The following is a 13,306-nucleotide window of genomic DNA, read 5'->3' on the forward strand; positions in this document are numbered from 1 at the left end:
TTATATTGCATAAGAGAGAGTCACTGTACTTTTAATGGATTTTGCATTTGTTCTCAAGACAAGGGAGGTGAAATAGAAGAGATCATTTGTCTTGAAAGGAGATCTAAAATATACCCAAATCATTTCTACATACAGTCTTATCAGTCCATTTCATGGCCGCTTGCCACTCTCAGAAGCTCTTAATATATTGTACACCAAAGGCAAAACTGCTGACATGGAGTTCTGCAACTGCCAAATTGCATGTTCATAATTGTTCCTAGTCATGTGAGGTCGCGTTTGGTCAGTGCAAACAAAAAACCTTTGTCTGGATCTTTACTCCCTCTTCAAGCAGTTTTTGGTTTCCTAGCTTTTGTAGCACTCCCCGGGTTGAAAGTTTCTTTCTTAAGAGGATGCTGTGTAGTCTTTTGTAAACATGTCTCCATTACTAAAAGTGACATCATGGGAATTGCTGGTAAGGAGCTGGGAGCAAGACCTGGGGTAGAGGCGATGTACAAAGAAGTTCCCCTTATCCCTTCCCCCTTCCCACAGCATTGCTGAGCAAACAGGTACTTTGTTGAACTCTGTTGGAAGCTTTATGAGGAATTTAAACATAGGAAGGACAAATTGGTTTTGTTTTTTTTTTAAATAGAGTCCTGCCACTTTCTCATCTGCAGGCTGCTATGCACGATATGGTCAGCAGCTTATTCACACAAAGCCAGGGTTCTGCTGATTTGCCATCATATGTAAATTGCCTCCCTGGACTCATTGGCACGGTAAACACCTCAGTTTAAAGAAGTTTAAAAAGATGGATTGCAAAACTTAGGCATGCTCCTGCTCCTACTGAGATCAGTGGCAAACCTCCCATTGACTTCAATGGAAGCAGGATAGAGCCTCTTTTCTGGAAGCGAGAGCCAGCAGTATGTGAGCTTTTTGGAGCACATGCAGCTCTGAAAGTCTGTTCCTTTTGGGCATTCCAAAATTTTTCCTATTTGCTTGATTCCATGGCAACACAACATCACCACCAAGCTCTCAATACTGAAATGAGATTTTACTACTAAGCCTGAAGATTTATACAAGTGTATCCTGTGAAAAGATCTTGCTGAGCTACAATTGCCATTGGACTAATTCTGCATCCTTTTCAAATGAGTGACAAAATTAACTCTGGATTTATTTTACAATAAGCCAATAATTTTATAAGGTTAGAAAACCAGGAAAACTGCTCTACAAATACCAGAAATAACTTTCTATTATTATTATTATTACACAGAATTGCTATATTTGAGTAAAACACTGTATCTATTCACTATTCTTTTCAAAACAGCCTAGAGAATAGCGTAAGCAGTTTTCTCGTAAATGATAATAAAATCGGACTCTAGAGACTGCATAAAATTATGATAAAGCCATTGAGGCTTTTCTTCTAATTTTTCTATTACTTATATCACAGAAATAACTGTTTTGCAACCTGAAAAATATACCAGTGCAAAAGCATGCAAGGAAAAAGCATGCTAAAAGATCCGTATTAGATTCTGAATGTACTATATAGTTCATCTTTTACAGAGGGAAGGAAACAGGCAAGCTTGCTTTACACTCAGTGGCTGAGAGTTTGCCCCGAGTTACATTATAGTGTGCCGAAACTGAGTGCGCTGCTTGATCATCTCCTGTTTTTATGCATGGAAGGGGAAAAAAAATCAAAGTGATTCCATATCTGGAGAAGATAAAGTTGTGTGTAAGCAATATTTATGGTCCTTTATAACACAGAGTGCCTACTAAGAAGTACCCAAGTAACAATCAAAGTGCAGTTTAATTATGAGAAATTAAATTCTGAGACAACACTAATAAGAATTATACGTGTCTTACATTTCATGCATTTTCTTAGACTCTAGAGGTAACCATTCATTCTACCTCTGTTATATTCAGTTTTCATGTAATCCAGTTATTGAATCTCCTCCAATGTGATTTTGGGGATAATTCTGCCACCTAGGACAAACTCCGTGGAGTTCTGAGTGTGGGATGTGGTCCCGCTGACTAGCTGTGCCCCAGGATCAGAGGCAGACATCTCCTTCTCTGGCCTCCACAACTCCACCAAGTCAATGAGATGCTCATTATACAAGCGGAGCTGAGATGAGGATGTAACAACTGAGATCACACAAATCTGACAGTAGCACTGTGACTCTGAAAACCTTCTGTATTTTTTTTCCATATAGACTGCCTCTTGGGCTAGGCTCTGATGAGCAAAGCAGTTACAAATCCACTTAGCTGCAGTAGACCCAGATGAAAACAGAATCCATCCCCTCGTTTCCAGCTGACCTTCAGCAAGCAAGAAAAAACTGATATCAAGTCTAAAGCTTTGTTACAAAGCTAGACAGTTATGGGCTTGTATTTCAAAAGTGACCAAAGATTCTGGCTATGTTGCTTTTCAAGACCGAAACTTGAAAGTGGGTGTTTGGCACTATTTCAAGCAACTGACACACAGAGCTGCTAATCAAATTTGAAATTCTTGGCCCAGATTATGAGAAAACGGGGAGAAACTTTAGAATATGAATGCGCTCTAAGAAATAGAATTAGAGATTGTCCTTTATAAAAATGTGATGCTTTGCTATACACAAATGTTGCATTGTATATTATGCAGAAATACAAACTTTTAATGTCGTGCATTTCACTGGGCTGCATCTTGTAGTAATTTTTTTATTTGAAAAGTCGACGTCTTATATTCCAGTCTACTTTGCCACAAAAGAAGAGTATCTTTTCTTGCAAAGGGGGGAAATTCAAACTCTCATCTGACCGGTAAATTGCAGAATGCTCTCTGTAAAGTATCAGCTGTAATGCCCCAGTGATACTGCCTGGGACGTGCTCAGTTGTGGGAAGTAGGGAACTCACAGACGCTTGTAGCAGTTTGGGTTCTGTCTATCACATCTTACGTGTGAAAGGCATTTGTAATTCTTAGTTAATTCTCATTTGTAGTAAATCCAAAATTACATCTAGAAGCGAGATCTCTAGAAGGACAATACCTCCTTGGGTCACTTAAATTTATAAGCAGAGTATTTGCATTAGTGTGAAACGATGTCTTGTATTTTGTCACTTCATTCCTGTGCTGTGCTGTTTTGAGTAACGCTGACCACTCGGACATGCAATGAAGCGCAGGCGCCAGCCTTTCTTTCCACAGGCCTGCAACTCGCCTTAAGCCACAGAAAAACGATCTTTAAATAGCCCAGGCCAAGAGATACCCTCAGCCCGTGTTTGGTGAGGTGCAGCAATCTCAATCAACATTTGCTTTTGCGCTCAGCGCAGGGCAGCTGGCACTGCGGCAAGGCCGGGGGCAGATCGATACCTGTCCCCAGCCCTGCGCAGCTGCTCTGAGGGCACCGCGGCGCGGCCCCGCCGCAGCCCCCGCGGGCGCGGTTCGGCGTGACTCTCGCCGCCGTTTTCTGCCGGGCAGCTCTGACCCGAGCGCGGCGGAACTGCGGCCCGCGGGGGGGGCAGCCGGCCGGTGCCCCAGCCTCTGCGGTGGCCGCGCCGGGCGCCGCGGCCCAGAGCGGGGGGGGGGGGGCGGGCCGGGCAGCGGGTGCGCGGGGTGCGGAGGCGCCGCCGGGGAGCGGGTGGCGGGCCCGGGGGCGGGCGTTGGGCCCGGGGCCGGGCGGAGGCGGGCGACAGGCGGCGGGGCCGGGCGGCGGGCCCGCACCATGGCGACGGGCGCTCAGGAAGTCGCGTCAGGCGCGGCGCCGCTGCGCGGCCCGGCGGGCAGGGGGCAGCGGCGGCGCCGGCGGTGCGGGCCGGGGCCGGGGCCGGGGCCGGGGCGGGGGCCGGGCCGGCGGGGCGGGGCGGGGCGGGGCGCGCGGCTGCCGCGTGGCCGGAGGGGCGGGCCCCGGCAGTGGCCGGCGGTGCGCGCGGAGCCGGCGGTGGCGCGGGGCAGCGGTCGGCCCGGGGTGCGTGTGGCGGTGCCCGCGGGCGGAGCGGGGCGGCGCTGCCGGTCGCTGCGGCTGCCGCGGAGCCGGGGGCGGGGAGGGGGCTCGGCCGGCCTCGCGGGGGCTCCGGGGCCGGTGGCTGCCCGTCCCTGGCGGCGGTCGGGGGCGGCCCCTTGGCAGCGGGCGCCGGCGGTGCCCGGGGGCGCTGCGCGGCCAGCACGGCGCTCGCCGGCCGGGGGCTGTCCGCCGCAGGTCCGTGAGCGTGCGAGGGGCGCCGCGGCCCCGGAGATGCCGTGCTGCAGCGCGGTAGCTGCCTGAGCGCCGCGGCGGCACCGGCGGGGCGGGCGTTGTCGGAGGTACGTACGAGGCGGCTGTTACTCCCAGAGGCTTTTAATTATGGGGGGGTTATTAATTTGTTTTTTAATTCATCCCGTACGTCTGCCGGTGCAGCCAAGGTCACCTTGAGCGCCAGGAGAACGCGCGTTGCTCTCACCGTTTAGGTGTTCGTCAGCCTTTTTGTTGTGTGTATGGGGTGGGTTAGGTATTAATTTGCCTGGGCACTAATTAATTAAAAAAAAAAAAAGAAGAAGAAGAAGAAGAAAAAGGCGAATGGAGTGCTAAAGCCAGAGGAGGCGAGGCCAGCCCGCGCACCGGGCTGTGCGGTCGGTGTACGGGTGGCAGCGCGGCCCCGGCCCTGGGAGCTGCGGCGGGCACGGCGGGGGGGGGCTGCGCCCGCCCGGGGGGCTGCAGGTCTGGCCTTGGGGGGGGGAGGGCGTCAGCGGCGCCGTGCGGGGCGGCCCGTAGCCCGGCCGCGTGCAAGTTCGTTCGCCGTGAGAGCTGGGAGAGGCGGTGGTGACCGTTCCATGGGTGAAGATGCTGGATCGCTGCTCCCGTGGCTCTGTCACAGAGCACGCTCAATCCGTAGCCCCCCCACCCCCCATACACCCTACAATGCTAAGTTGTTCTGATGCGTTTGGCCTACTTGCTTTTTTCTTTGGCCAGGGGAGAATGATTTACTGCACTTATTATATGAACTGTAAAACTTCCATTTGAAAATAATAGCTCAAGTTTAGACTTCTCTCCTGCTTTTTAAGCCCGTAGTGTCATTGATGTCAACAGCGGGTTCGGATTTAGGGGTACGCTTTTGTATAGCGCACGTCTTGCTCTGGGGGGTTTGCAAACCCATCTGACTGCAGCTAGACCAGACACGGGAAATATACAGTGAGGCAGGGCTGGCACAGAACATTAATGACATTTTTTATAGATAACAGGTGTCCTTGAGAAGCAGATGATGAAAGACTGAGGTCATGGAGCGCAAGGGAATAGTAAACTTTTGAAAGTGGCTGAATGGTTTAAACTGCAGTGAAGAGGCGTAAAGGGACTATACTGACCTGTAATGGGAAGAAGAGCAGGGAGAGGTGGACATGCAGGTAGCCAACTGGTGTGCCCTGCTTATGGAAGTTGAATGCGCTGGTTTTATTATCATATTAAAATCATGCTGATTTCTGACTGCAATGAAACAGCTTCAGAACCTAACTTGTACTGAAGAGTGTACAAATACCAGTTTGCTAATTTGTTGCTAGATACCCATCACTGAAGTCATGTGTCTGTAGGTGTGTTCCTGTGTGTGTGTATATATATGTATGTACATCTGTATGTTATTATTTTGCAGCTTCTGATCTTCAGTTCAACTCTTGTGTCATGGATGAAACTGCTTTGTCCCTTGGAACAATAGATGTTTCCTATTTGTCCACCTCAGCAGAGTGCAGCATCAGTAGATGTAAGCATTCCAGTGAAGAATGGGTAAGTAAAAGTTGTGAATTTTACTAGCCATATTTATCTTACTTTTTCTTCAAGATAAAGGTGGACTTTCTGTTTTTATTATTATTGTGATGCTTTATCTCAGTTCTTTATGTCTCTCATGCATAATACAGTTTGGTTTTAATTCAACTTGAAAAGTAAGGAGGAGCCAAGAGTTCAGTGCTGTGCCAAAGACTGATGCTGCTAGAAAAGAAAAACCCTGTCAAACCCAGTTGATAGTCTTACTGTCTTCTGGTGTGATGTTACTAATTATTTTAGATACCAGTAAATGTGCAGAATCCCATTCTGGACTAGGCTGGGGTCAAACAGAAAGTCAAACAGTAAGCTTATAGCAGTTCTGAAGGATGTAGTTTGAAATGCATGAGTGAAAAGGAGCGTGAAGCTAGAGGTATGTAGGTCATGTGGCCATTGTAGCTGGAGCTTTTCATGCAATACAGGAGGCAGAGAAAACTTGGTGGATATAAATAAGGAGTCTATTAAAAGTCTGTGTCCTCTGTTGAGTGACTCTTGGGATTTGGAGGAGTCAAAGGGGGCAGTGAGCAGAGGGGGCTGGCTGGAGCAAAAAGCCACATGGGGACGGGGCTGGTACTGGTTGGTTTAGAAGCATAGATCAGGAAGAATTAGACACAGCTCTGGAGAGGAGGAGTTTGAACTCGATACAGAGGAAGAGTTGGAGACATGGTCAGAGTTGAGGGTAAGGACAGATGTCCTGGCAGCTGGGTTTTCTATCTAGCTAGATGTAAGTTGCATTGGACAGCAAGCTGCGGTAACCAACCGATCTGTGAGAGGGTGGGATAAAGGCAGGCAAGATGAAAGAGATAGGAAAGAGTTTTTGTAAGAAAGTGGTATCCAGTTCAGTCAGGGCTTGGAGGCAAGCAGAAGGAAGATGGTATTGTTACAAAGCTGGTTCATTTTGGAGTTAGCATTACAGAAGGTGACAGAGAAGGGATTGGGCCAGACTTAGCATCTGGATGCTTGTTTATTTCAGGTGAAAGGCTTAATCTTGGAATAATTGTCATTTCACACTCTTGCCAAATGTGGTACCTGCACATTTTAGGTTTTAGGCGTCTTCAGTGTTGCTTTTGCCTTTCTGGTTGTTTCTCACTGCACTGGCTTTCTAGCTGAGTATGTGGCAATCTGTATTCGTGTTTTCCAACCCTTCTACCCTGCTTCTCTTCCACTTAAATGTGCTATTTTAAACAACATTTTAGTTTGGGCTTTTTTTTTTTTTGTCTCTATAGCTTCCCTCATTAAAAACTTGGAATATAAACTCAGAAAATGGCAATCCAATGCTCATTCTCAGGCAAGCAATAATTCAGTAGACTTTAATGGGCACAATCAATGTCTTTACAAAAATTGTAGTTAAGTATATTTTCATTATGCCCTAACGCAGAGAATGTGTTTTGTGAATGCAGTTGCTTTGGATATTTTGGTTCTGTAATCTTCAGAAACACAGTGTAACATTGGAGAACGCACAGCTGTTCCTTTTTCATATCACTTTGTGTAAAACTGCCGAGAAAGAGGCTACAGAGTTAATAGTTTGTGTACATTCAGTTGTCTTGCAATTTTACAGGGTAATATCCAGTTAAAGCTTAAAACCCATTGCTCATATTACAAGCACCCTTACATTGAGAGTGTAATTTACTGTTAATTTCTTTCACTTTTCTCAGCTGACAGCTTTCTTGCTGTTTCTTATTAGATTTATTATTTATTTTAAAATTTTGCGTGTCAGTAAAAGCTACAGTGCTTAAGATACGTAAGTATAACACTGTGGTTTTGCTTTTATTTTTAAAAATCACATCATCTGGAAATAATTATTTTAGAAAAAATCTTGGCAAAATTTGTGTTAGTTTTTTGTAATTGTGCTTTGCTTTTTTGTTTGTTTGGTTTTTGTGTTGGTGGTTTTTCCCCTCTGGTAACTCCTCTTACATTGTACTGGGTATGTGAAAACTTTATTTCTGGATATTTACATAGTGCTTTTTATTCTGCAGGGAGAGTGTAATTCTAGGCCCACTCTCTTCCGATCTGCCACTTTAAAATGGAAGGAGACCCTGTTGAGCAGAAAAAGGCCATTTGTGGGACGATGTTGCTACGTATGCACTCCCCAGAGCAGGGTAAGAAGATTATGGACTGGATTATGTTAGACAGTAACGCATAGTTGCAGCATAATGAAATATCAGTAGTTTTCCTGCCTTCAGAATTAAGGCCATAATGTTCTTACTTCATAAAGGAATATAGTTTTTCACCTTTGTTTTTGGTTGTATTTGTCATGGAATTAGTGGATGACACAGACTTACTGTGATGCTTTGTCTCTCACTTTTCAGTGTGAACTTAAACGACATTCCAGCTCTTCAGAATTAGCATTAGGAAGTTGTTTGGAAAAAATTATCTGCTCTGCTAAATTAATAATAGGAATTTGGTGCATATGAAAGTGTTAAGGCTTACTTTTAGGACGCTTAGTTCTCCATCCACAGAATAAATACAGTTTTGAGGGTAAGCAATACATGTCCTCTCAAACTTGAAGAGATCAATCCTGTGATGGAGAAGACAGGTTGGTTTTCTACACTTGGCTGATTCCTGGCTTCTCTGCCCAGCCTGGAAACAAGGAGTGCCAGTTACGATGGTGAGGATATTTGTCTGCTGGGAACAGTGTCAAGATGGTGGCTCTAGAGAGGTTGCACAAGCTGATTTAAAATGTGAACTTTATTGAACTGCATTGGGCAGGCTTTCCAGAAGCTGAAGATGCAAAATGCTGATAAATGCCATAATATAGTTCGCAATCAGCTTATCGTGTAATTTGACTATGTGTACAGCCTGGACTTTAAATTGTGCTCAGTTACACCGGCACTGAGCTCCACGGTTGGCTGGACTAGAGCGAAAATTTGCCTATTCCTTTGACCAGGGAAAATGTATTATTTCACTCTATTCCTATAACAGAATAGAAAATTGCCGCAATGACATACAAATGTAGGATAGAAATCCAAATGTTTGTGAAGGCTACGTATGATGTGGGCAGCAAGACAAGCAATTACATAAACTGAGCCAACATTTAACAGACACTTAAGTGTTTTGACTTGTAAAAAGGTGTGTGGGAATCCTCAGCTTAGGGCTTTATACATTTAGTAATCAGTCTGTTAGCTCTCAAGCTGGGAATTGTGCTTTAAAAATAAAAATCTTGCTCTGTATTTTGTTCATTTAATAAGAAACAAGTGAACTATCCTAAGATCCCACTTAAGAGAGGGGTGTGACCGGATTAAGCCCTTTATTGCCTTCTGCCACAGGGATTGAACACCATCTTTGCAGCAGACAATAACAAACCAGTTCCTGTCATTAGATTCCAGATATTTCACTTTTTTTGAGCTGCTTGTTTCGTTAATTCCCTTAAGGAAAAGGGATGGATGAGTGAGACGTTTCCTTAAATGCATTGGCCAAACTAACAGTTTCCTGATGCTGGGAGTGGGAAGTCTTACTTCTCCCTCTTACTTTCCTTCCTGCTTTCCTGGGGGCTGATCAAATTCACTAACCAAGCAGAAAACTACCTGCTTTATTTATTCATTTAGTCTGGCTGTCTTAGTTTTCAGCCTTGCCTGAATGAGGTTGGCTTGTTGAGGGGTGGGATGAGTGCTAGAGGTGGTACAAGCTAAGAGGTGAAGGGTAGTTTTCAGTGGGAAAGCGCAGGATGTCGTGGTGGGAGCTGGGCTTCTTCCTCATGGCAGCAGGGAATGCTGTTATCGTCTCGCTTGGTCTCACAGAACCAGATCCTCTGCCTGACACAGGGTCAGGGAAGAGTTAAGTAAGAAAAAGCTAAAGTATGACATGCAGCTGTAGGATGAATTTCACAGAGCGAGGTTATAACCACTGGAGTGGACTTGGGCATTCAGTGGTACTTAACTTTGTTGCTGATTTTGGGGGAGACGAAGCACAAGTAATTTCACTTCTCTTTGCCAGAACATTTCATCAGCTTTAAGGCATACAAAAAATTACTAGTGAACAGTCAAAGAAACTAGTATTACCTTGAAGTTTCCTCTTAAGAGCCTAGAGCAACAATTTGTTGATTGTATGTACAACACAGTTATGCTTTAACATGGGGCAAAAGACTGTGCTCCCATTGTAGCACGTGACTTCTACCTGATTTGCAAATTACATAGGACATTCGTATATTTAAATTTCTGGCAAATAATGTTTCCTAAATAAAATACAAACAAATGAGAGTCTTACCTGACTCCCATTGCAAAATTGGTAGTTGAGGCTGTTCTGCAGCTGTGCTGTTGCTAGTAACCATCTTTCTCCTTCACTGTCCTGTTTTTGTCTTCCTTGACATGCACAGTCCCAGTGGTTTTAGCTGCAATTCACTGTTGGCATGTTATCAGTTTTATAATTAAATATTACTTGGGCAGAAAGAAACCAGCCTCTCGGTCAAGGTACTCCACTGGTATATGGAAGATTAAAGTTTAGGTCTTCCTGCGAAGGAATATTTGCTTATCCAAGTGGAACTGCACCCAAACTCATCCCAGAACAGTTAATAGCCTGGCACACAGAGTCTGTACCAGGGACGTAGAAGGCTGGATTGAGTTTGTTGTTCAGGCAGTGGAGGAATGTGGAGGTTTGCCACCTAACCATGGATGGATATCCTGACCCTTGGGCTGCCGTTAGGTGACGCGTGATCTGCTGGCAGACCGCGTGTCACAGGCAGAGTGTCAAAAGGCTCGTGATTACACGAATGCCAAATGTAGCTTAATAAAGTTCTGTCTCAGAGATGAGTTCTGTATTTTGACAAGTCCTGGTTTATATTACATCAGAATATGATAAAGTATCCTGAATTGAAGAATACAACTGTTTTTGTATGCGGTAAAGCCTACAGAGTAGTTTGAAAGTATTGGAGTTGGGAATAGCGACTTTCTGAATTTTATTTTCATTTCAGGACAGTTTATGTGCTTTATAAGCAGTTCAGCACTTTCAGCACTTTTCTGCTTTGGGTTTTGTTTGTAATAGAGGTGAAAAACATTGCATTATTTTAAATGTTACGATGAATGTACAGGCACAGCTATTCTTACGTAATGAAATAGTCCACCAATCTTTTTTTACTTTGTTTTACAGGATAACTTCTTCAATGCTAGTATTCCATCTTTGGGTCTACGTAATGTCATATATATCAATGAGACACATACAAGGTAATGTAGCAAGTCTTTCTTTTGCTTTTAAAATTTCATGTGTTCTGATCATATGGCAGGGAAATCTCCATGATAGTCCGGACTGAGTGAATGTATGTCGCTGTCCTAAAATGCAGGAATTGGTGCTGAACTCAGGAAAGTAATGTACTTGTTAAATCTGGCTGCATGTATCTGGGAGCTGGGCAAAGTCCTTTGGGTTTATAGACAAGGAGTGTAAGGGTCAAACCTGTGTCACAAAAAGCAGAGCATGTTTATATCCTTTCTCCTTTAGTGCAAATGGCAGCATCCACAGCATAATGCTGAGAGGAGCCGTTTTATTCCCATGCTTAAGAATGACTTCAGGCTGCATTTTAATTTACAGAGCAGATCTGGCTCACAATTTAGGCGTTGACTATTATCATTAATGACAATTAGACCTGAACATGTCTTGCGAGACTGTCTCTGCCTCAGTGGCAGAGTGCAGCTCCTGTAGAATGGTGTATGTGACCTAAAACCCATGATAGATCTTTGCTCTACTGGAAATAAAACTTATGTTCTGGGATGAAGATAAAGTATACAAAAATCTTTATTCTGTTCTTTGAAAAGTTAATAAGGCTTGCTGAAGTTTTTACAGTAATCATTAGCATAAGCAGGTCCTGCAGCGTTTGTCATAGAGTCAGAGCAAACAAAGAGAGGCCAGCAGCCTGAAAGAAATGAGCCGAAGTGTCTCGGTGGAAGAAAGGCAGCATTGTGCTGTGCTCGAGAGGGAGGAAGCTAATGTTAGAGGCTGTTCTTTCTTCAATTTGAATTAATTATGTTTTTTTTTAAGAGTTGAGCTTGTAGTTTAGAGTACAGAGAAATAACAGAAATAGCATTTAACTTTTTTTTTTAGTTTCAAAACTCTGTTTGAATGGTTTTGAACGGTCAGACTTCCTTAAATTAAAAATACAAGGGCATCAAAACGCAGGTTAATGAATTATTCTGCAATAAAATGCCTTTAGCTCAGAATGTCATTATAGTCTGGAAACTGACAAATATTAATGAAGTTATGAGGTCCCGTGGGGTTATATAGTCACAGTTTCTTGGCCTTAGAAAGCAAGAGGCATTCTCTTTAACTGCAAGCGTATCGTGCCAGTACTGAGATGTTACCACAGCCTTTTTCCGAGGTGTGAACATGTCAGTTTTACATTATATCTTCGCTGGGTCTATTTTGCGTGGGTTTTGTCTTCTACCATTGCTACATGATTAGAAAACATTTTTTTCTAATTATGCTACATCATATCTAAGCTGTAAAATGAATGTATAAGCCTTTATACTTTGACATATCCCTGCAATAACTGTATGCTGCTGTGATGATGTGTTCATAGTTGCCAAAATTGTTGTCAGAAAGAAGCATATCCTCAACTTTGCTTTTTAGAAAAATCAATAAGGCTCTCAAACTCTCATGAGAAAGGGAAAATGGAAAAGCAATTAAGGCAGAGTCACCAGTCTACTTTACTGACAGCATGAATAGTCAGATGCATTGTCCTTCGAGATGCACTGAATATATGTATAACTGTTACATGTCAGGCAGGCTGTGCTGGTGGCTGGTGCGTGTGCACTCAATTATCACGCGAGTGGCCTTTTGCAGTGCAGAAGTTCCTTCTCATCTTTCCTAGCTGGTTTTAACACGTATAAATTCACTGAAATGTGGTAGGGAGGTTTAACAGCCAAGATCAGTTACTCAGGTGACAACAAGGAGTGGGACCTTGGCGACACTCCAGCACGGAAAGCGACATGAGCATTGCCACCAGTTCAGTTTGGGACACTTGGTAGAGCATCAGCAGTGCATTGCAGCAGCAGACTTCAGGACAGGGTTTTTGCATAATACTGAGTGTTCTGGTCTTAGGAATGGCCAGAAATTAATTTCTTCTTCTAGCTGTTAATTCTGCCCCATCACATCAGCTCTGCTGTTCAGGGGTCCCAGCTTTTTTTGCTTTGTGGAGTGACCCTCATGTGTGGTGGCTTGCCTAGTCTAGTCTAGTCCTGGCCTGGTGAGTGTGGGTGGCCAGGAGACAAAATAGCAGTGAATATTCATTGTTGGGAACTGGATTTTAGCCTTTCCTGTGTCACGCGCATCTTCTGTACTGTTAGGAAAACTGTGAAAAATAACATTTTCTCAGGTGATAGCTGCTTATATGATCCAGATAGTAGAGGACAGGGTTTATTTAAAAGAGACTGGCCACATAAGTTAAGTTGCCTTACTTAAACGCTTGAATGCATAGAGAGATTTACGGATTATTCAGTGGTTCTGCTCCTGTTAAAACCTTGGAAGTACAAGGTACATAGGAGCACATAGGGCTGGGTGTTTAAAAATACTGGAAGAAAAGGTTATGAAAATAGTGTTTTTAGTGTTGGTGGCTAATGCAAACATATTTTCAGGAGTGTCTGTGAGAGTTTACTCTGTGTGTACAA

General features: G+C 44.3%; 1 protein-coding gene across 3 annotated transcripts in view; it reads left to right on the top strand.

The window, feature by feature from the left end:
* Positions 1-13,306, top strand: part of GPAM (glycerol-3-phosphate acyltransferase, mitochondrial) — a 45,517-nt gene that overhangs the window by 8,944 nt on the left and 23,267 nt on the right. For 2 of the 3 annotated variants that reach the window (XM_056350996.1, XM_056350994.1), the window contains 3 exons: positions 5,554-5,684; positions 7,694-7,816; positions 10,800-10,873. In XM_056350996.1, the coding sequence (XP_056206971.1) occupies positions 5,583-5,684; positions 7,694-7,816; positions 10,800-10,873 (299 nt within the window). In that variant the 5' untranslated portion in view covers positions 5,554-5,582. Of the gene's footprint in view, positions 1-4,018; positions 4,238-5,553; positions 5,685-7,693; positions 7,817-10,799; positions 10,874-13,306 lie in introns of those variants that run through there. The other variant, XM_056350995.1, reaches the window with a different exon arrangement.

The sequence above is a fragment of the Falco biarmicus genome, chromosome 9, assembly GCF_023638135.1.
Source record: "Falco biarmicus isolate bFalBia1 chromosome 9, bFalBia1.pri, whole genome shotgun sequence".
Taxonomy (NCBI): domain Eukaryota; kingdom Metazoa; phylum Chordata; class Aves; order Falconiformes; family Falconidae; genus Falco; species Falco biarmicus.